The 22,182-nt window shown below is 45.0% G+C and overlaps 1 protein-coding gene across 1 annotated transcript in view; it reads left to right on the forward strand.

The window, feature by feature from the left end:
• The window catches only part of nrxn3a (neurexin 3a), a 564,844-nt gene that overhangs the window by 99,579 nt on the left and 443,083 nt on the right, over positions 1–22,182 (forward strand). The window contains exon 3 of the mRNA XM_056296357.1: positions 11,734–12,027. Coding sequence (XP_056152332.1) covers positions 11,734–12,027 — 294 coding nt within the window. The remainder of the gene's footprint in view (positions 1–11,733; positions 12,028–22,182) is intronic.

A 22,182-nucleotide genomic window follows, 5' to 3' on the forward strand; every position in this document is an offset into this window, starting at 1 on the left:
ATAAATCAGCTATAAAACAAACCAACATGAGGATAAATCAGCTATAAAACAAACCAACATGAGGATAAATCAGCTATAAAACAAACCAACATGAGGATAAATCAGCTATAAAACAAACCAACATGAGGATAAATCAGGCTATAAAACAAACCAACATGAGGATAAATCAGCTATAAAACAAACCAACATGAGGATAAATCAGCTATAAAACAAAGCAAGAACAATTATGAGAAACATTGTAAGGCTGAAATCAAAACTCAAAACAAACTAGAAGTCTATCAGGTCCTAAAAAAAGACTATGATCTGGAAGAACACCTCTTAACTGTCAGAGACAGGAAGCAGCGACAGATCCTCACCAAATACAGGCTCAGTGACCACAGTCTAGCCATTGAAAAGGGGGGACACAAAAAGATGTGGAGGCCAAAATAGCATCCAACATGTGGTCAGTGCATGACAGATGAGGTGGAGACAGAGGGGCACTTCCTCCTTAAATGTGACAAATTTGAAAAACAGCGCCGGGCTTTAGTCCAGGAACTGGAACATGTGACTCCAGAGTAGCAGAAAATGGAGGACGCAGGTAAGCTGTGGGTGGTCCTGGGAGGGGGGCCAGCGGCGAGCATTGCAGCAAGATTTATATTGTCCTGCCACAACCTGAGAGATAGTGGGGGACGGCACCTATTGCTACTGTTGTTGTTTAATATCATAATCATTGTCGTTGTTGCTGTTACTATTATAATCATTGTTGTGTTGTGTTGTTGTTGTTTTACATGCTTTGGCAATATGTACACAAACGTTTGTCATGCCAATAAAGCACATATTGAATTGAATTGAGAGAGAGAGAGAGAGAGAGAGAGAGAGAGAGAGAGAGAGAGAGAGAGAGAGAGAGAGAGAGAGAGAGAGAGAGAGAGAGAGAGAGAGAGAGAGAGAGAGAGAGAGAGGAAAAAACGTTTAATACATGGCAGTACAAGCTTGTTTCGGGTGTTGTGCACTCATCAGCTGCTAACATGATTCAGATAGTTAAAAAAAACAACATATTTTAAAAAACCCATATTTGAAGTAGCATAAAAAACCTAATAAATGTCATATGTGTATCATCTAATGGGGGGGGGTAATAAAGACGTTTTACTTATAGTTACAAAGGAGACATGTTTTTCGATGTCTACAGCTGGTGGCCAATTCGTTTCTATTATTCAAGGTGGACATATCAGACCTGCACATAGTAAGACACTTTTCTGCCAAGCACAGGTCACATCTTTTACCTCTAACTGAATATACACTGCTCTTTGCAAGGATTTTCTATGAGACGGAATAACTGATATTCTTTTCTACCAATGACCACATGTGGCGGCTTAAGGCCGTTGCATTTTTTGCTTGTCATATATATAGATATAGCTATAGTTGATCTAGATATACATATAGGCAGTGTGGAAAGAAGAGCTGTTATTGTAGTGGATCTATCAGGGATAGGCTGAGAGTATTAGAATACTTCCATGCACTGTATATCAAAGGTTTGTGCCGTCGTTTGATCGGGAGAGGCAAGCAATTTGCTCTTACCATCTGCTATCAGGAAAATTAATACCAACAGTGAAGATGCAGTAGGACAAGAGTTTCCATGGCGATGTGAAAAGTGACCCAGTCTGGGGTCAAATGAAGCTTCAGTCTCAGTGTTTGGCAGCTGCGTTGTAATGCTGGTTGTGCTGCTTACAGAGAGACAGAATGGAAGGATGAAGTCATGGCTAGACAAAGAGACTGAGTAAGTGTGGGGGGGGGGGTAAAAAGGAGGAGGATGGGGCTAGAGGATAGATGTAGCAAAAGCAAAGAAGAAATTGAAAGAAGAGGAAAAGGACAATCCTCCATCAAGGCCCATGGCACCCAAGGGATGGGTTGATTTATTGTCAGATGTGCTGGCAGATTATCGGTGGGCTCCGCCAGGCCCCCCAAACCCCCCTGGTAGAATCCTGTGTATTCTCACACAACATCCGGGGTAAAGGGAGGGGCGGGATGGCCACATCATTGTAAGAAAATAACAGTTTGTTTGTGTGCTGTGTGTGTTTACCGTAATGTAACCACAGAGAGGGTGTGTGTGTGTGTGTGTGTGTGTGTGTGTGTGTGTGTGTGTGTGTGTGTGTGTGTGTGTGTGTGTGTGTGTGTGTGTGTGTGTGCTGAGGTAGGGGGTGGGGTGAGTGAGGGGGTGGGGGGCCTCTGTCCAGAGAATTAGAGAAAAAAAGAGCCTTCAATTTTCTGCTTGAGCAGATTTCAATTTTCACACACATCCCCCTCTGCGCCTCTGTCCTCCCTTTGTTATCGACAGCATTTGGGGTGCTGTGATGAAAGATGGGCCACTTAGGCGTCCTCGCTGTTTTGTTTTCTGTGAGGCAGCACTCGTGTGTAACCAGCACACAAGAAACAGAGTAACAGCTCTCTACTCATAGTTTTATGCTAAGCCAGTGTAAACGTGGTATGTAGACATAACAACAGAATGAATAAAGCTGGTCATTCTGTTGGCTTTGTTTTTCTTTTTTCTGGGGTACTAGATGTACTAGATGTACTAGATGGAGTATCACTATCACAGCCTGCTGGCCTCTAGTGTACTAGATGGATTATCACCATCACAGCCTGCTGGCCTCTAGTGTACTAGATGGAGTATCACTATCACAGCCTGCTGGCTTCTAGTGCACTAGGTATACTAGATGGATTATCACCATCACAGCCTGCTGGCCTCTAGTGTACTAGATGTACTAGATGGATTATCACCATCACAGCCTGCTGGCCTCTAGTGTACTAGATGTACTAGACGGATTATCACCATCACAGCCTGCTGGCCTCTAGTTTACTAGATGGATTATCACTATCACAGCCTGTTGGCCTCTAGTGTACTAGATGGAGTATCACTATCACAGCCTGCTGGCTTCTAGTGTACTAGATGGAGTATCACTATCACAGCCTGCTGGCCTCTAGTGGACTAGATGGAGTATCACTATCACAGCCTGCTGGCTTCTAGTGTACTAGATGGAGTATCACTATCATAGCCTGCTGGCCTCTAGTGTACTAGATGGAGTATCACTATCACAGCCTGCTGGCCTCTAGTGTAGTAGATGGAGTATCACTATCACAGCCTGCTGGCTTCTAGTGTACTAGGTATACTAGATGGATTATCACCATCACAGCCTGCTGGCCTCTAGTGTACTAGATGTACTAGACGGATTATCACTATTGCAGCCTGCTGGCCTCTAGTGTACTAGATGCACTAGATGAATTATCACTATCACAGTCTGCTGGCCTCTAGTGTACCAGGCGTACTAGATGGATTATCACTATCACAACCTGCTGGCCTCTAGTGTACCAGATGTACTAGATGGATTATCACTATCACAGTCTGCTGGCCTCTAGTGTACCAGATGTACTAGATGGAGTATCACTATCACAACCTGCTGGCCTCTAGTGTACCAGATGTACTAGATGAATTATCACTATCACAGCCTGCTGGCCTCTAGTGTACCAGATGTACTAGATGGATTATTACTATCACAACCTGCTGGCCTCTAGTGTACCAGATGTACTAAATGGATTATCACTATCGCAGCCTGCTGGCCTCTAGTGTACCAGATGCACTAGATGGATTATCACTATTGCAGCCTGCTGGCCTCTAGTGTACCAGATGTACTAGATGGATTATCACTATTGCAGCCTGCTGGCCTCTAGTGTACCAGATGCACTAGATGGATTATCACTATTGCAGCCTGCTGGCCTCTAGTGTACCAGATGTACTAGATGGATTATCACTATTGCAGCCTGCTGGCCTCTAGTGTACCAGATGTAGTAGATGGATTATCACTATCACAGCCTGCTGGCTTCTAGTGTACTAGATGGAGTATCACTATCACAGCCTGCTGGCTTCTAGTGTACTAGGTATAATAGATGGATTATCACCATCACAGCCTGCTGGCCTCTAGTGTACTAGATGTACTAGACGGATTATCACTATTGCAGCCTGCTGGCCTCTATTGTACCATATGTACTAGATGGATTATCACTATCACAGCCTGCTGGCCTCTAGTGTACCAGATGTACTAGATGGATTATCACTATCACAGCCTGCTGGCCTCTAGTGTACCAGATGTACTAGATGGATTATCATTATCACAGCCTGCTGGCCTCTAGTGTACCAGATGTACTAGATGGATTATCACTATCACAGCCTGCTGGCCTCTAGTGTACCAGATGTACTAGATGCACTAGATGGATTATCACTATTGCAGCCTGCTGACCTCTCCCCCCATGAGGCCAACATGATGTTTATGAACTGAAAAGGGCAACATTGACTTTTGTGCACATTTCTCTGTGGAATAGATTGTGAAGTCAGAGTAGGAGGACAACACGCTTATGAACCTGTTGTTGGTTAGAGGAGGATCATTACACACACACTTAAGACCTGGATGTGTGTGTCTGTTGTAGAGACAGAACTCTAGCACACGTTAGTCTCTAAACTAGCTAAAGGTAGACAAAACAACTGTGTGCATGTGCGTGCATGCGTGTGTGTGTGTGTGTGTGTGTGTGTGTGTGTGTGTGTGTGTGTGTGTGTGTGTGTGTGTGTGTGTGTGTGTGTGTGTGTACCTGTGAAGGGGCTCGTTTTTAATGAGCACCTCTTTTGTCAAGCCATTAGTTCAGCTATGAGGCAGAGCAGCACCAGATGCAGGTGTCAGCTCCTTGAGAGTCAATTACCTCCGCCTCCCTCTGCTATTGTACTGCTATTGTACTGCACCAGCCTGGCCTATTGATATTCAATACAACCATATTAATACAAGTTTGGCAACGATTCAATATGAATTATACCAATTTAGAGAGGATGCTGTAAAATATCCTTGAATGTGCCCTGAATGGATAGTGGGATATTTTTGAGAGGTCAGTGAAGTGTTTTGTGAATGTGTTGCTCTGGTTTTATTGGCAAGTGTTTTATTGGCAAGTGAAGTGTTAATGTTAAGCTGAATGCTCACATTGAGGGCATCCATTATAATGATAATGGTCTGAGGATAACCATTGTGAATATTTGTGGGCTCCCAGTCTGGGAAAACCGCTAGACGGGGGCAAACTAATTTTGCAGAACACAAATACACTTGATTAATTAGACGGCGGGGCAGGAAGTGGGGCTGAATCAAACTGAGGTTCTTCCTGGTTGGGGTCCTTCTTTATGGTGCGCTAGGAGACTTTAACAGGGGTCGCTCTGGAAGACAGAAAAGAGAAGAGAGTGAGACACAAGAAGGAAACAAGGCACCAAGCTGTCTTTGCCGTTCATCCATTGTTTGTGTCTGTGGTCGTCTCTCACTCCACCATCTGGTTGCTGAGGTCACACGCCCTCTAATGCCTTTGTCACAGAATATGGTCAAAAACACACATGTTCTTGTTCAACAAGCTGTACTCACGTTTATCCCCACCATGCTACTCCCTCTCTCCCCACAGTCTTGGTCTTTTTGGCTTGTGTAGGGTGGTTGCAGACTCGCTGCAGCTGGTGGTTAATTTGATATGGCCGTCAGCTGCCCTTTCTCCAGGTGTGCCAGAGGTAGGCATGGTAGTATTGGAAGTTTAGGACTACTACCACTGACTTCCTTCTAGGTGAGCCCTCACATATACCCCCATAACGTCATGTCACTGCAGGGAGTGACAGCCCAGAGACCCTCATCCCTGTGGGGGAGGGCATCTACGTGGTCATGGTCTTTCCCAGCTTGGTGCTCTACCTTGAAGGCAAAGTCCTGCAATTCTAAAAACCAGCATGTAATATGTGCATTTTTCCCTTTGTTTAGGTAGAGCCATATAAATTGAGCATTATCTGTCACGAGGGTAAACTTCCTGCATAATAGGTAATATTGCAGTCATTGTATTGCCCATTTCATTGCCAAGGCTTTTTCTATAGTAGTATATTTCTTCTCATGCTTAAGCAGTCTACGGCTGATATATACAATGGAGTGCTCTTTCCCATTTATCACCTGTGACAGGACTTCTCCAAGGCTGGACTCCAAGGCATCTGCCTGTAAGATGAGGGAGCACTCAAAGTTTGGGGTAGCCAAGACTGCAAAGGGTTCTCTGCAGAGGGCCTCTCATAGTTGGATGAAGGCCGCTTCGGCTTCCTCAGGCCATTGGATCTGGTGTGGCTTCCTGAGTTGGGTGAGATCATAAAGCAGGCCGATGACCGCTGCATAATGTGGCACAAACTGATTATAATACCCCACTAAGCCCAAGAAGATCTTTACCTGCTTCTTCGTGTTGGGCTGGGGCCCGTGGGTGATCCTGTTCACCTTGTTTTGTTGTGGCTTCACCATGCCCCTTCCAATAGTGTGTCCCAGATTAGAGGAGGTGTCGACCTCCTCTAATCCTAGTTGGCATTTGCTGGGTTTTGCGACCAGCCCCGTCTCTGTAAGTACACAAAAGATTGCCCTCACGCGTTGGCAGTGGGTGTCCCAGTCTGTGCTGTGGATGACAATGTCATCTGGGTATGCGGTTGCATATTTCTGATGGGGCCGGAGTATCTTATCCATCATCTGTTGGAAGGTGGCCAGTGCTCCATGGACTCCGAACGGAAGGACTATGTATTGGTACAGGCCATCTAGTGTCGAGAAGGCTGTCTTCTCCTTGGCCCTGTCAGTGAGTGGTACCTGCCAGTATCCAGCTTTTGATTTGCTGAGAGTTTGTCTCCCATGAGAATAGGCTCCAGTATCAGGTTTGGATCTTGGGCCATCAGGGCTCCTGTGGTGGCTGGATCCAGGTCATACCATGTTTTCATGAGGTTCACATGATATATTTGGTGGGGCGTTGTGCCACCCTGGTTGTCTTACTTTGTAGTTCACCGGTCCCGTTTGTTCCATCACCTCATATGGCCCTTGCCATCTTGCTAGGAATTTACACTCAGTGGAAGGGACCAGTATTAGCACTTTTTCATCTGGATAGATTTTTTTTGGATCTGGGGCCCTCAATTATACACCTGTGCCTGCCCTTCTTGGCTCTTCTGCATGTGTTCTCTCACCATTGGCCAGGTCTGTAACATGCACTATTGCATCTGGTCCATATGCTCGATCACGGAACAGTGGGGTGAGGGTTGCTGTTCCCACATCTCCTTGGCTATGTCTAGTAGGCCTCTGTGTTGCTGGCCATATAACAGCTCGAAGGGTGAGAAGTCTGTGGCGCTCTGGGGTACCTCCTGGTTAGAGAATAGTACATATGGTAACAACTGATCCCAATGTTTCCCAATTATGTCTTAGCTTTCTCAATGTCCCCTTTATTATTCTCTTAAATCGTTCCACCAATCCATCTGTCTGATGGTGGTACACTGAGGTTCTCAGCTGTTTAATCTTTACCAGTTTGGACATTGCTTACATCACCTTTGACATAAGCATGGCCCCTCATCAGTCAATGTTTCTGAGGCAATCTCCACCCAGGAGAAGAATAAAAATACATCCCTGCGACCACTTGGGCAGTGGCAGTCCGCAATGGTATGGGCTCTGGGTAGCATAGTCTAGGATCACCAGGATGTAGCGATGACCTTGTGCTGACTTTGGCAAGGGGCTCATGATGTCCATGGCCAACTGGCTGAATGGAATTTTGATAATAGGTAGAGGGGTACCAGCGTCCAGGTGCTGATGTCATGGGGGCGGTTAGCTGGCATTCGGCACAGTGTCAGCATAGTCCTCGACTGCCCGTTTGACTCTCAGCCAGTATAACCTTGCCATGATCTGCTCATTGGTTTTCTGGGGTGCCAAATGTGCCCCAAGTAGGTGAGTATGAGTGACATATACGTATAATATATCAATATATTATTATTGGTTATCATTATTAATATTAATATTGTGTGATGTCCTGACGGCTTGTCCAGGGTGTCTCCCCGCCTGCTGCCCAATGATTGTTGAGATGGGCTCCAGCATCCCCTGCAACCCTGAGAGCAGGATACGTGGCTTGAATAAGGGATGGATGGATATTATTATATTGTGACCTTAGAAATATAAGGACTGGGTACAAGTAACTGGTTAACTACAGTCATTTGGACTTTTTGTATCCTATACAGCAAACAATTGAATTGCACAAAGTGAGGATATATGAGTTCACTCACCCCAGGTAGGAGGACCCCATCTATAGTAAGCATCTCTCTCTGTGCTTGGGCTAGATTTGGATCCTGGAGTTGGGCTGTGGCAAAACAACCTGGCATTTAGGAATCTCCTGGTTAAGCAAGGAGAAATTCTGAGAAGACCTCCTCTGATCTGACCTCCTTGGGGGCTGGTTTATGCTCAGCCCCCTCTTCAGCTGACTTCATGGTGTCCCCCAGAGCGGAGTTGTGCTCTGACCCCCTTTCAGACTGGTTGGATCTTTCCTGGGGGCTTGCAGGTGGTACTACAGCACACACTTGAGCCATGGAATGTCTGCATCTTCCCTTCCTCTTTCATTGCGTGTTGTTTCCCCCACACCTGGATTCCTTTTTCCAGAGTCGGGAGAAAAGAGGGCAGTCTCTGCCAATTAATGCAGGAACTGGAAGGTTGTTGACCACTCCAGCTGGCAAGGTTGTCTGACCTTGGGTGGTCTGAAGGTACACATAAGCTAATGGATAAGTGTTTACATCACAATGTACAAAGGATACATCAACCTCACCTGGCACAGGTTCTCCTACATACTCTGGTCTGACAAGGGTTACTTTGCTGCTGTAGTCTAGGGAGCCCTCCGTGTCTCTTCCATGTGCCCGTTTGGGGATGTACAAGGCCTTTACATCTTCATGTTTCCAGCAAGAGGTGGCATTTAGGCAGGTTGGGGTGGCTGAGTCAGTAGACAGCATGATCACATCTCTGTCTGGACAATTCCATGCTATGTGGCCCTCTTTTCCACACATATAACACCTCCTCTCATCCATCGCACTGGCTGGTCTTCTTTTTTGGGTGGAGATCCCCCTGGCCAGCATCCACTGGAACCTCCCTCTTCAGGTCTGTCTGTTTGGTATCGGCCTGTGCTGCCCCTCCCTTTCACCCATTCCTCTCTGACAGGCTGCATACTATCCATGGTTACCTGATGATTTTCCATAAGGCTCACCAGGTGATCTACCCCCTGGGGGCTGGCCTGGCCAGCATAGTGTCAGGTGTCAGGTGGTAGGGCTCGGATGCATTGGTCCAACACCACTTGCTCCATCGCTGAAGATCCATCCCCTCTGTCAGTCAACTTCGTATTAGGCAGCAAAGGGATCCTATCTGAGCATGGGTGGCCTGTGTGAGGTCATACCTCCATAAATGAAATCTTTTGCCTGAGCTGGCAGACTGTATCCATACCTGGAGAGGATGGTGGTTTTCAGGGTGTGGTAAGAACTGGCCTGTGTGGGGGTTAGGTCCTGACAGGCTCGTTGAGCTTCTCCGGTCAAGAATGGGGCTAGGATTCCTCCCCAGTGTGCCTGTGGCCACCCTGCATGGTCTGCTGTCCTCTAAAATATCTCGAGGTAGGGATCTACATCATCCTCAGCTGTAAATTTAGTCAGTACCTCTCTGGGTGTGGGGGTTCTATCCTGGGAGTGTTGGCCCTACTGGAATAGTTGTACGAATGTGGCCAGGGTGGCCTGCCTCTTTAAAAGTTCTGCTCAAAGGGCTGCTTCCATTTCTCTTTTGGGCAGTTGCCACAATCACAGTGCCCGCATTCTTCACCATATGTGGTTCCCAATCTTGGAGAAACGCTAGATGGGGACAAACTAGTGTTGCAGAACTCAAATTCACTTTATTAATTAAATGATGGGACAGGGTGTGGGGATGAATCAAACAGAGGTTTTTCCTGGTTGGAATCCTTCTTTACAGTGTGCTGAGAGACTTAACAGGGGTTGCTCTGGAAGACATAAAGGAGAGGGATTGAGGCACAAGAGATACAAAGTACTAAGCCATCTTTGCTGTTCATCTGTTGTCTGTGGTCATCTCTCACTCCGATTAACTCTAGTTAATAGGATATGGCCATCAGCTGCTCTCTCTCCAGGTCTGCCAGAGGTAGGCGAGGTAGTATTGGGAGTTCAGGACTTCTTCCATTGGCTTCCTTTTAGGTGAGCCCTCACAATATTTGCATACAACAGGTCTGCACCACTGGGATATTTTTGCTAGTAAACAAATCCAATATAACAGAATACTGTTCTTATATGATACAATATGATACATTGTGTTCCACTATATGATATGATGCATTGCAGTACAATATGACACATTACAATGTGATGCAATATAATGATGCAAGACAGGCAGTGTATTTTTCTTGGTAGGAAAATGTTTTGTGTACAACAGCAATGGAAATTAAAAGTGCAACAAGGAAAGCAAATTCAATGAGGATAAGGCAAATGCATATGCAAATCAAACCCTGTAGGGCGAGGGTCAAACTTGACAGATTTTTTATTTTTTTGGACTTGAATAATTGTTAGCCACTGAGGGCAATCTACAAAAAACACAAAGGATTTTATGAATTCCTGAAGTTGATGTTACCTGACTGAAATGATTCCACTTCTAAACATTCCTCCCTTAATGACTGAAAGCCCTTTTTCATTATCTTAATTTCTTTTAGCTTATCCTTTGGTTTCTAGTTGTATACTTCAAGCTGTTGCTGCGAGACAGCTAAACACTTAACTAACTTGGTGAATTTTCCTTGGGAAAATATGGAGGGGAAGATAGTCCAGTGTCATTATTGTCCTCCTCTCTGTCAGTTTCCATGCTTTATGATGGCCCTGTGCTTAGCCTGAAGCCATGCCTCTCTGTTTGCATCCGCCCTACAATATCTCTACAATATGTCTATGCTGTGCCTGTTTAAATGCTTTTTTTTCTGATTCCATTTCTGCCTCATGTATACAGATGCCACTACAGTCATTTGTGTTCTGCCCTAAGTCTACATGTCATATCCAATCTATTGTTGAGCATCTTTTACCCATGTTAGGCAAAATACAAGCAACATCGAAATTCCTTTCCCATTCATGTCATGATTTATCAGCTAACCCACCTGTCAATTTTAAAATGACTACATATGTCATACTCTATCAGTGGTCACATTAGTCAAGGCAACAAGCTAAACTCAGGCACTACAACTTGATCTTGCCTAGCTGCCTAACTGTGGCCTGCTGCAGCTCCTCAGAATGCTCATGTCATTTATAATCACATTACATCACTTTCACAATCTTCGGCAAGCTTCTCTAATACTATTTGAATTACTCCCTCATCTATAAAAATATTTTGTTGACCATTTTTCCCTCAGCATCAGAGATGCTCCTTGACCTTGTTGGAGGAAATTTCATTCCAGCACAGTTGAGATTATCATCCCCTTCATCCAGCGGCCTTTTCTTTGGAGGTGCTGCACAAGTCATTTGTCTCATCATCCATAAATATCCAACCTACTTGTAACTTTGATGCTGTAGTGAATACATCCAATGCCATGGTTAAAGTTAAAGGGGGAATGATGCCTACCTCCAGATGCTTGCTGGGATGTAAGCTCTTTTCTTGTCCGAATATCTTCAGAATATGCTAATAGCAGCTCCAAATGACTTTATCTTTCCATTGTCTGTTTTGAAAGACTATTTCATACTCCCAAATTTAGACTGTACCACCCACATTTTATTTGATAGCTGTACTAATGTTATGCTATTTCTAAATGACAGCAGGTCTTTCAAGTCTTCACCATACCCAACATATCGAAATTGTTCTTCACTATTAAATTCTAAAAGATAAAAAATATGGTACTATCCTTCCTCTCTAACAGGTGGTGTACAAGAACAATGATATCCGTCTAGAGCTTTCCCGCCTGGCCCGTATCGTGGACCCCAAGATGAAAATCCAGGGTGAGGTGTCCTACAGGTGTGAGAACGTAGCTACTCTGGACCCCATTTCCTTTGAGACCCCTGAGGCTTACATCAGCCTTCCCAAATGGAACACCAAGCGTATGGGCTCCATCTCCTTTGATTTCCGTACCACCGAGCCCAACGGCCTCATTCTCTTCACCCACGGAAAGCCTCAGGAGCGTAAAGAGACTGCCCGCAGTCAGAAGAATACCAAGGTCAGTAGCCGATTGACAATTACACTTGACAATTTCAATGTTTTCCATATGCAATATGAAAATGTCAGTCAAACATCTACTGTAGCTACGGATACAGCGAACTATTTTTCCATTTGTAACTGTGTGTGAAAGGCATATGCACAGACACATCCACGCACACACAGCATACGAGAACTAGTGCAATCAAACAGTGATGTAAGAGTAGCATCAATAAATTTATCCTAAAATATATATAGCTGGTGATTTTACCAGGGGTGCAGGGGGTGCAAGTGCACCCATCAATAATCAAATGAAAACACTGAAGTTTGTAAATAAACTATGCAATTTGATATTTGTTTTATATTTTTATTGCTTTATATTTATTTTATATTTTGATATTTATTTTAGTATAGTTTATAAATAAACTATACTAAAATAAATATATGTTATACTATACTATATTAGGCAACAGGCATGGGCATGGGGGCCAGGCACGGGTATATGTCCATGTGCCCCCGTCCATAGGGTTAGTGTTGTGTCAGGAAGGGCATCCGATGTAAAATTTTGACAAAACAGTATTCGGATTGACAAGACCATACCGGTTCTGTCAAGGCCCGGATTAACAACGACCACTGCTGGTGCTGTGCCCTCACAGGGTACCGATGGAAACTGTAAAATCTGATGTGGCGACCCCTGAAAAAGAGGGAACAAGCTGAAAGAAGGAGAAGAAAATAAATATACTTGAATAAAACTATGAAACCATCTTTGAAAATACAGATGGGTGACATATTAAAAAGGAAAAACCTGAATGCTTGAACCCAACAATGAGGGGGTCCAGGGGCTCTGTTATCCTGAGGGGGCATTTTAATGGCATGGTTTGAGTCCACTCGTCCCCTTAGAGGGAAGAGTCACTGCTGTAGCAAAGAATAACCATAATATGATTATGCTGTCATTATACATTTGTGGACACTACCTATGATGTGCATTCGAATTGTATGTAAACCAAATTAATCAGTTTTACATCATATCCACACTGCTTCCGGTGTGGGAAGATGGCGACGCAAATTCACATTTTTGGTGACCTCACCCAGTACCGGTGTGGGAAGATGATGGCGCAAATTCACATTTTCGGTGGCCTCAACCAGTACCATGCAGTGTCTTTGTCTACGTCTGCGTCTAAATTTTTGTCTTCGTTTGTTGGCTGGGAGAGCTGGCACTGGATCAGCTGAGAGCACAGTCTGCTGCACTGTGGGCCCAGGGACCGCGGCCTTGCCCAGAGCTGCACCTGAGGAGGTAACACCAAGGGCAGTCTGACAGGATGCGGAAGCGGGGCAAGCTAAGCTACCTGCTAGCCCATGAAGACTAGCAGTTCCGATAACACAGAGGGCGGTCTGGCGGCGGCCTCACCTGGCATTGATTGTGGTGTCGTTTTGATGTCGTCATGAGGAGTGCGGGGAGGTGTGTCAAGGGTGTCTGGCTGGGAGAGCTGGCGCTGGATCGGCTGGGAGGGCTTGGTCTGCTTCATCCGGTTGCCACAGGGACACAGCCCCTGCCTAGAGCCGCGCCTGAGGAGGAAACGCAGAGGGCAGTCTGACAGGACACATAATCAGGGCAGGCTAGGCTAACTGCTAGCCCACGCAGACCCCTGGTTCCGACAGTCATCCTGGCTGGTGTTCGTTCCCTTGGACAGTGATTCTTTTTTTTAAATTTTTTTGTTTTGTTTGGATATGTGTGTTAGTTAGAATAGGTGTGTTCTTGTAGTGCTTGAATGTGTTTGTGTCTGTATGTTGTACTGCTGTGGGCTGGGGAAACTGTGTGTTGTACTGCTGTGGGCTGGAGAAACTGTATGTTGTACTGCTGTGGGCTGGAGAAACTGTATGTTGTACTGCTGTGGGCTGGAGAAAATGTATGTTGTACTGCTGTGGGCTGGAGAAACTATGTTGCACGGCTGTGAGCTGGGGAAACTGTATGTTGTACTGCTGTGGGCTGGAGATTGTACTGCTGTGGGCTGGAGAAACTATGTTCTACTGCTGTGGGCTGGGGAAACTATGTTGTACTGCTGTGGGCTAGAGAAACTGTATGTTGTACTGCTGTAGGCTGGAGAAACTATGCTGTGGGCTGGGAAACTGTATGTTGTACTGCTGTGGGCTGGAGAAACTGTATGTTGTACTGCTGTGGGCTAGATAAACTGTATGTTGTACTGCTGTGGGCTGGAGAAACTGTATGCTGTGGGCTGGAGAAACTGTATGTTGTACTGCTGTGGGCTAGATAAACTGTATGTTGTACTGCTGTGGGCTGGAGAAACTGTATGCTGTGGGCTGGAGAAACTGTATGTTGTCCTGCTGTGGGCTGGAGAAACAATGTTGTGCTGCTGTGGGCTGGAGAAACTGTATGTTTTACTGCTGTGGGCTGGAGAAACTGTATCCTGTGGGCTGGAGAAACTGTATGTTGTCCTGCTGTGGGCTGGAGAAACAATGTTGTGCTGCTGTGGGCTAGAGAAACTGTATGTTGTACTGCTGTGGGCTGGAGAAACTATGCGGTGGGCTGGAGAAACTGTATGTTGTACTGCTGTGGGCTAGAGCAACTGTATGTTGTACTGCTGTGGGCTGGGGAAACTGCATTTTGTTTCATTTCATGTGCACAAGTGCATGAGGTGAAGACAATAACGTATTCCTGATTCCTGATCTGAAGTTGTAACCGCTTGATTATAGGGATTTCTGGCCTTACATTTAGAGAAACACACATATTGTCATTTCTTTCATGTACTTGCATGCACAAAAGAAACAAAATTTTGGTTCTTTCTTTTTTGACAATACATTGTTCCTGATTCCTGATATACAACAACTGTCAATGATGGAGACATTTATTAATGGCTAAATGTCTACCAACAACAGAGTAAAGAAGTACATGAATATATGAATGAATATAGGAATAAATGGCAAGTCAGAATCACATAGATGAATGAATTTGTCCCTTTCAACTGGCGAACCAGAAGTTATGCTAAGTTGGAGATGGTATCCAGGAGTACGAGATTTTAGAAATACCAGGGGGCGGAATGGTATGATGTGATTAAGTTATTTCTAAGGTTTAAATTGAGGTTGTAGATTGTTATCTGAAATCAACTCTTAGCCTATCATAGGCAGCAGCTATGTCTCGAGCATACTCTAGATCAGGGGCGCCCACAATTTTTTGACTCGTGAGCTACTTTTAAAATGACCAGGTCAAAATGATCTACTCATATTAAAAATAATAATAATAATAATAATAATAATACTCAATACATGTTTTACATATATATGAACACTTATATGCAGTGTGTGTATTTATATACATGTTGTGTTACATATACAGTATTCCAATGGATTTGCATTTATATTGAACCTTACACAGGCAATAATCATACCAAGCATTTGCTACTACACAATGTTGAAATTGCATCACTGCATGAACCTTTACAGCTGTGGTAAATAGATTTGTGATCTCTACCTCTCTACTCTGAGGATGACCTGCACTGGAGGGAGTCAGACAGGGTTGCATAGTTCGGACAGTAGCTGCTGGTAGCCAGCCTCAAGCAGGCCTCCAAATGATCATTTGTCATGGTTGAACGGTATTTGGACTTGATAATCTTCATGTGAGAAAAGGCTGACTCACACAAATAAGTAGAGCTGAATGATGTTGTCAAGGAGGTTGCACATTTCCTCATGTTTGGGTACTTGTCCTCTGTAAGTAAGTTCCAAAACTCTCCATGCGCCCTGGACTTAAGCTGAATGTCAGCCTGTACTGTCAGCATCTCATCCTCCACTGCAGACGAGTTCAGGTGAAACAGTGTTGCCATTTTTGAGGCGAGGGAATCCACCTCTGTATCTTCCCCAAATGGGTAGCACATAAATGTAGCGATTGGCTCGAGCAAAGCAAAGTCTTGAAACCGTTTGTCAAAGTCTGACCGGACTTGTCAAGTTGCGCACATGCCCTCCCTTGCTTCTCCAGCACTGCTGCCAGGTTTCAGAAGTTTCCCAAATCACGGCGCTGCAACTTTGAGGACAGAAGTTGCATTTTCCATTTGAAAGCGTTAGCTGAGCTGATCATGTTTACCACGCTTTTGTCTTTTCCTTGCAGCTCTAAATTAAGCTCGTTCAACATGTTGGTTAAATCAGTTAAAAAGGCCAAGTCTAGCAGCCACTGATGGTCATTAAGTTGCTTGTGTTCCGCATGTTTAGTGATAAGGAGAAACTCCTTAATCTCCGGACAGAGCTCTCGAAATCTCTGCAAGAATCTCCCTCTACTAAGCCATCTCACGTCAGTGTGTAGCAAGAGGTCGGAGGAGTTACAGTCGGCCTCTTCCAAATGTGTACCAAACAACCGTCTTTGAAGAGACCTCGCTCGAATAGAACAGGCGGGTTTGGTTGCCACATCCGTGATCTCTTTCATGTTTAGCATTTTTGCGCATAATGCTTGTTGGTGTATTATGCAGTGGTAATTAAGGAAGTCCGGGAAAGCATCGTCCTCCCTGTGCTTGGCAATAAATCCATTGGAGCGGCCCACCATAGCAGGCGCACCGTCCGTGGTGATTGACACCAGTTTACACACTGGGAGCTGGATTTTATCCACAAAGTTTTTGAAGATCTGAAAAATGTCCTCTCCCCGCGCGTGTTCCTTCCTGGCTAGTATTGTTAACAGCTCCTCTTTTGCGGTCATATCTTGAAACACCATCCGAATGAAAATGCACAATTGGGCCGTATCACTGATGTCCGTAGACTCGTCCAGTTGTAGTGAGAAACACTCGCAGTCCACGATGTCCCTCCAAAGCTGCTGTGTCAAATCATCGCCCATCACTTCACAGCGCCTTGTGACAGAATTTCTTGATAACTGGAGAGCTTTGATTGAAGGTATTATTTCTGATCTGTTTTTAAAGTCCCGAAACAGTGAATCTGCTGCCTCAAGGAAGGCCTCTTTCATCATCTCTCCATCTTGGAAGGCCTTCTTATGCTTAATGATGGAGTGACTCACACGTAAAGATGCTTCGGTGGCTGCCTTTGCCTTTGAATTCGGCTGCGGGAAAAGTGACTGCTGGGCGACTAACTGCGATTTTAGTTCCCTCACCTTTCTCTTTCTCAGCTCGCTTTTCGGAGGGAAGTCATTGTCATAGTTTTTATGAACAGTTCGAAAGTGCCTCTCCACATTTCCTTTCTTTGGGATAGCAATGTTAGACTGACAGATGAGACAAACGCATTTGGAATAAGACATGGTGAAAAAAAAGTCCTCCTCCCATTCCACATGGAAAGGGTACGTTTTTTGTTTCTTGCGAGGTCCGGCTCCCCCACTCATTTTTGTTTTGTTTCACTTTTTAGTAGAGTTTTTTTAGAGAGTTGAACTAGCTAGCTCGATGCAGTTCTGCATTAGCTCACGTTGTGGGCATGTGAACTTCAAGGTACGTTAGAGAAGGGCTCTGGTTGTTATGGTAACCTAATCTAACAAAGTTTTAGGTTCCGCTCTACAATCTTTGGTTTTAGGCAACAGCAGACTGGCCGTCCTTTACATCAATCAAAAGGCAAATGCCAAATGGAGGACAGATGATAGGCTAATGTCTTGAAAAAAATATGTCATGGAGATCTACCAGCACTGCCTTCGTGATCTACTGGTCGATCACGATCGACGTAGTGGGCACCCATCTAGAGTCTAGATGATGCAGAGAGGATTCAGTTCCAGTGGAGGCCACCGTGGCCGGTGCCAGATGATCTATGACTCCCGTTTTATGATCCCCACAGGAAAGCCGAGGTTACCCGGCGATGATGTCAATCTGTGGTGAGGTCTCCACTGATGTCCCGCTACATGTTGCACGTAGCATGCCATGGGCCAGGCAGCCTGGGTCCTTGTAGGCGGGGCAGGTAGAGGGTCCTTGACAACGATCAGTCATTGGTCCGTCTGGGCAAGAGTAGCAATGTAACCAATAGAAATTTACTACCATGAATTTAATGGTTACGGCTCAGTTGGCGTGGCAGTCTTCTGTTGCCTACCAACATGGGGATCGCTGGTTCGAATCCCCGTGTTACCTCCAGCTTGGTTGGGCATCCCTACAGACACAATGGGCCATGTCAGCGGGTGGGAAGCCGGATGTGGGTATATGTCCTGGTCGCTGCACTAGCACCTCTTCTGGGGGGAGGGGGAACTGGGGGGAATAGCATGATTCTCCCATGCGCTATGTCCCCCTGGTGAAACTCCTCACTGTCAGGTGAAAAGAAGTGGCTGGCGACTCCACATGTATGGGAGGAGGCATGTGGTAGTCTGCAGCCCTCCCCGGATCAGCAGAGGGGGTGGAGCAGAGACCGGGACGGCTCAGAAGAGTGGGGTAATTGGCCAAGTACAACTGGAGAGAAAAGGAGGGAAAAAAACCCAAAACAAAAAAAAGAAGAAGAAATGATCTGAAAGTAATCTCATTGCCTGGACGATAAAACTTCAAAACATGATCACATGTGAGGCTTTCCTTGTGATATAAAAATGATCTAAATTTGGCTTAGTCAGTTGAGAGGAATTATGCAATTGAGACTTTTTTTAAATGAAAATAATAATAATTTATATGCACACAACTTTGTGAGAGGAAAAAAACATAAAAATACTAATTATAAAAAAGTGGAAAATAGGAAAGGCTTGGAAAATAATAAGAGACTTGAGAAGAGATTTCGGAAAGAAAGAAAATATTAAAAAAAGGTAGTAGTAAAAACTAAACTTTTTAAAAACTTCTAAAAAACAGACATACCTGGCTTTTGCTTGCCCTGTGCGAACCACGGGCGGGATACCTGCTTTCTGCCCCCTCATTAATAGTCATTCTGTGATTTTAGGAGATTATTAGGATTATTTAATTTAGACTGTATATGCAAATATCACACACCCAGCTTAACACCATGGCAAGTTGATAGCTTTTAAACATATGAAATATATTACAGAGTATTGCCTAACACACCAAGAGAACATATAGTTAAACAATACGCCGAGTCTCCATATCATCAGCAGACGAAAATAAGTTAACTAGCTAATACGATAATAACATGAATACAATGAAATCACATAATAAAATACAGGTAACGGCACGAGTCTCCATATCATCAGTAGACGAAAAGAAGTTAATTAGCTAATATGATAATAACATACTACTACTACTACTACTACTTTCGGCTGCTCCCGTTAGGTGTCGCCACAGCGGATCATCCGTTTTCATCTCTTCCTGTCTTCTGCGTATTGAGTATTGCCTAACACACCAAGAGAACATATAGTTAAACAATACGCCGAGTCTCCATATCATCAGCAGACGAAAATAAGTTAACTAGCTAATACGATAATAACATGAATACAATGAAATCACATAATAAAATACAGGTAACGGCACGAGTCTCCATATCATCAGTAGACGAAAAGAAGTTAATTAGCTAATATGATAATAACATGAATACAATGAAATCACATAATACAATACAGGTAACGGCACGAGTCTCCATATCATCAGTAGACGAAAAGAAGTTAATTAGCTAATATGATAATAACATACTACTACTACTACTACTACTTTCGGCTGCTCCCGTTAGGTGTCGCCACAGCGGATCATCCGTTTCCATCTCTTCCTGTCTTCTGCGTCTTCCTCTGTCACACCAGCCACCTGCATGTCTTCCCTCACCACATCCATAAACCTCCTCTTTGGTCTTCCTCTTCTCCTCTTTCCTGGCAGCTCCATATTCAGCATCCTTCTCCCAGTATACCCAGCATCTCTCCTCCACACATGTCCAAACCATCTCAATCTTGCCTCTCTTGCTTTGTCTCCAAACCATCCAACTTGAGCGGTCCCTCTAATATACTCGTTCCTAATCCTGTCCTTCTTCATCACTCCCAGTGAAAATCTTATCATCTTCAACTCTGCCACCTCCAGCTCCACCTCCTGTCTTTTCGTCAGTGCCACTGTCTCCAAACCATATAACATAGCTGGTCTCACTACCATCTTGTAAACCTTCCCTTTCACTCTTGCTAGTACCCTTCTGTCGGAAATCACTCCTGAGACTCTTCTCCACCCACTCCACCCTGCCTGCACTCTCTTCTTCACCTCTCTTCTGCACTCCCCGTTACTTTGGACAGTTGACCCCAAGTATTTAAACTCGTATGCCTTCGTCACCTCTACTCCTTGCATCCTGACCATTCCATTATCCTCCCTCTCATTCACGCATAGGTATTCCATCTTGCTCCTACTGACTTTCATTCCTCTTCTCTCCAGTGCATACCTCCACCTCTCCAGGCTCTCCTCAACCTGCACCCTACTCTTGCTACAGATCACAATGTCATCTGCGAACATCATCGTCCATAGAGACTCCTGCCTGGTCTTGTCCGTCAACCTGTCCATCACCGTTGCAAACAAGAAAGGGCTCAGAGCCGATCCTTGATGTAATCCCACCTCCACCTTGAACCCATCTGTCATTCCAACCACACACCTCACCACTGTCACACTGCCCTCATACATATCCTGCACCACTCCTACATACTTCTCTGCAACTCCCGACTTCCTCATACAATACCACACCTCCTCTCTCGGCACCTTGTCATATGCTTTCTCTAAATCTACAAAGACACAATGTAACTCCTTCTGGCCTTCTCCATATTTCTCCATCAACATTCTCAGAGCAAACATCACATCTGTGGTGCTCTTTCCTGGCATGAAACCATACTGCTGCTCGCTGGTCATCACCTCTCCTCTTCACCTAGCTTCTATTACTCTTTCCCATATCTTCGTGCTGTGGCTGATCAACTTTATACCTCTGTAGTTGTTACAGTTCTGCACATCACCCTTGTTCTTGAAAATCGGTACCAGTATGCTTCTTCTCCACTCCTCAGGCATCCTCTCACTTTCCAAGATTGTGTTAAACAATCTAGTTAAACATTCCACTGCCATCTCTCCTAAACATCTCCATGCCTCCACAGGTAGGTCATCAGGACCAACTGCCTTTCCATTCTTCATCCTCTTCATAGCTGCCCTCACTTCCTCCTTGCTAATCCACTGAACTTCCTGATTCACTATCCCCACATCATCCAACCTTCTCTCTCTCTCATTTTCTTCATTCATCAGCCCCTCAAAGTATTCCTTCCACCTTCTTAGCACACTCTCCTCGCTTGTCAGCACATTTCCATCTCTATCCTTGATCACCCTAACTTGCTGCACATCCTTCGCAGCTCGGTCCCTCTGTCTAGCCAATCGGTACAAGTCCTTTTCTCCTTCCTTAGTGTCTAATCTGTCATACAACTCACCATACACCTTTTCCTTTGCCTTTGCCACCTCTCTCTTTGCTTTACACTGCATCTCCTTGTACTGCTGTCTACTTTCTTCATCTCTCTGACTATCCCACTTCTTCTTTGCCAACCTCTTCCTCTGTATACTTTGCTGTACTTCCTCCTTCCACCACCAAGTCTCCTTGTCTTCCTTCTTCTGCCCTGATGACACACCAAGTACCTTCCTAGCTGTCTCCCTCACTATTTCTGCAGTGGTTGTCCAGCCATCTGGCAACTCTTCACTACCACCCAGTGCCTGTCTTAACTCCTGCCTGAACTCCTCACAACAGTCTTCCTTCTTCAACTTCCACCATTTGATCTTCAGCTGTGTCTTCACTCACTTCCTCTTCTTGGTCTCCAAAGTCATCCTACAGACCACCATCCGAAGCAGCCTAGCTACGTTCTCCCCTGTCACCACCTTGCAGTCTCCAATCCCTTTTAGATGGCGCCTTCTACATAAGATATAGTCCACCTGTGTGCACTTTCCTCCACTCTTGTACGTCACCCTGTGTTCCTCCCTCTTCTTGAAATATGTATTCACCACAGCCATTTCCATCCTTTTCACAAAATCCACCATCTGTCCTTCCATATTTCTCTCCTTGACACCATACCTTCCCATGACCTCCTCATCACCTCTGTTCCCTTCACCAACGTGTCCGTTGAAGTCCACTTCAGTCACCCCTCTCTCCTCCTTGGGTACCTTCTCCACCACGTCGTCCAACTCACTCCAGAATTCTTCTTTTTCGTCCATCTCACACCCAACTTGCAGGGCATATGTGCTGATAACATTCAGCAATACAACTTCGATTTCCAGCTTCATACTCATCACTCTGTCTGACTCTCTTCACCTCCAGCACACTCTTGACATGCTCTTCC

The sequence above is a fragment of the Lampris incognitus genome, chromosome 16 (assembly GCF_029633865.1).
Source record: "Lampris incognitus isolate fLamInc1 chromosome 16, fLamInc1.hap2, whole genome shotgun sequence".
Classification (NCBI taxonomy): Eukaryota; Metazoa; Chordata; class Actinopteri; order Lampriformes; family Lampridae; genus Lampris; species Lampris incognitus.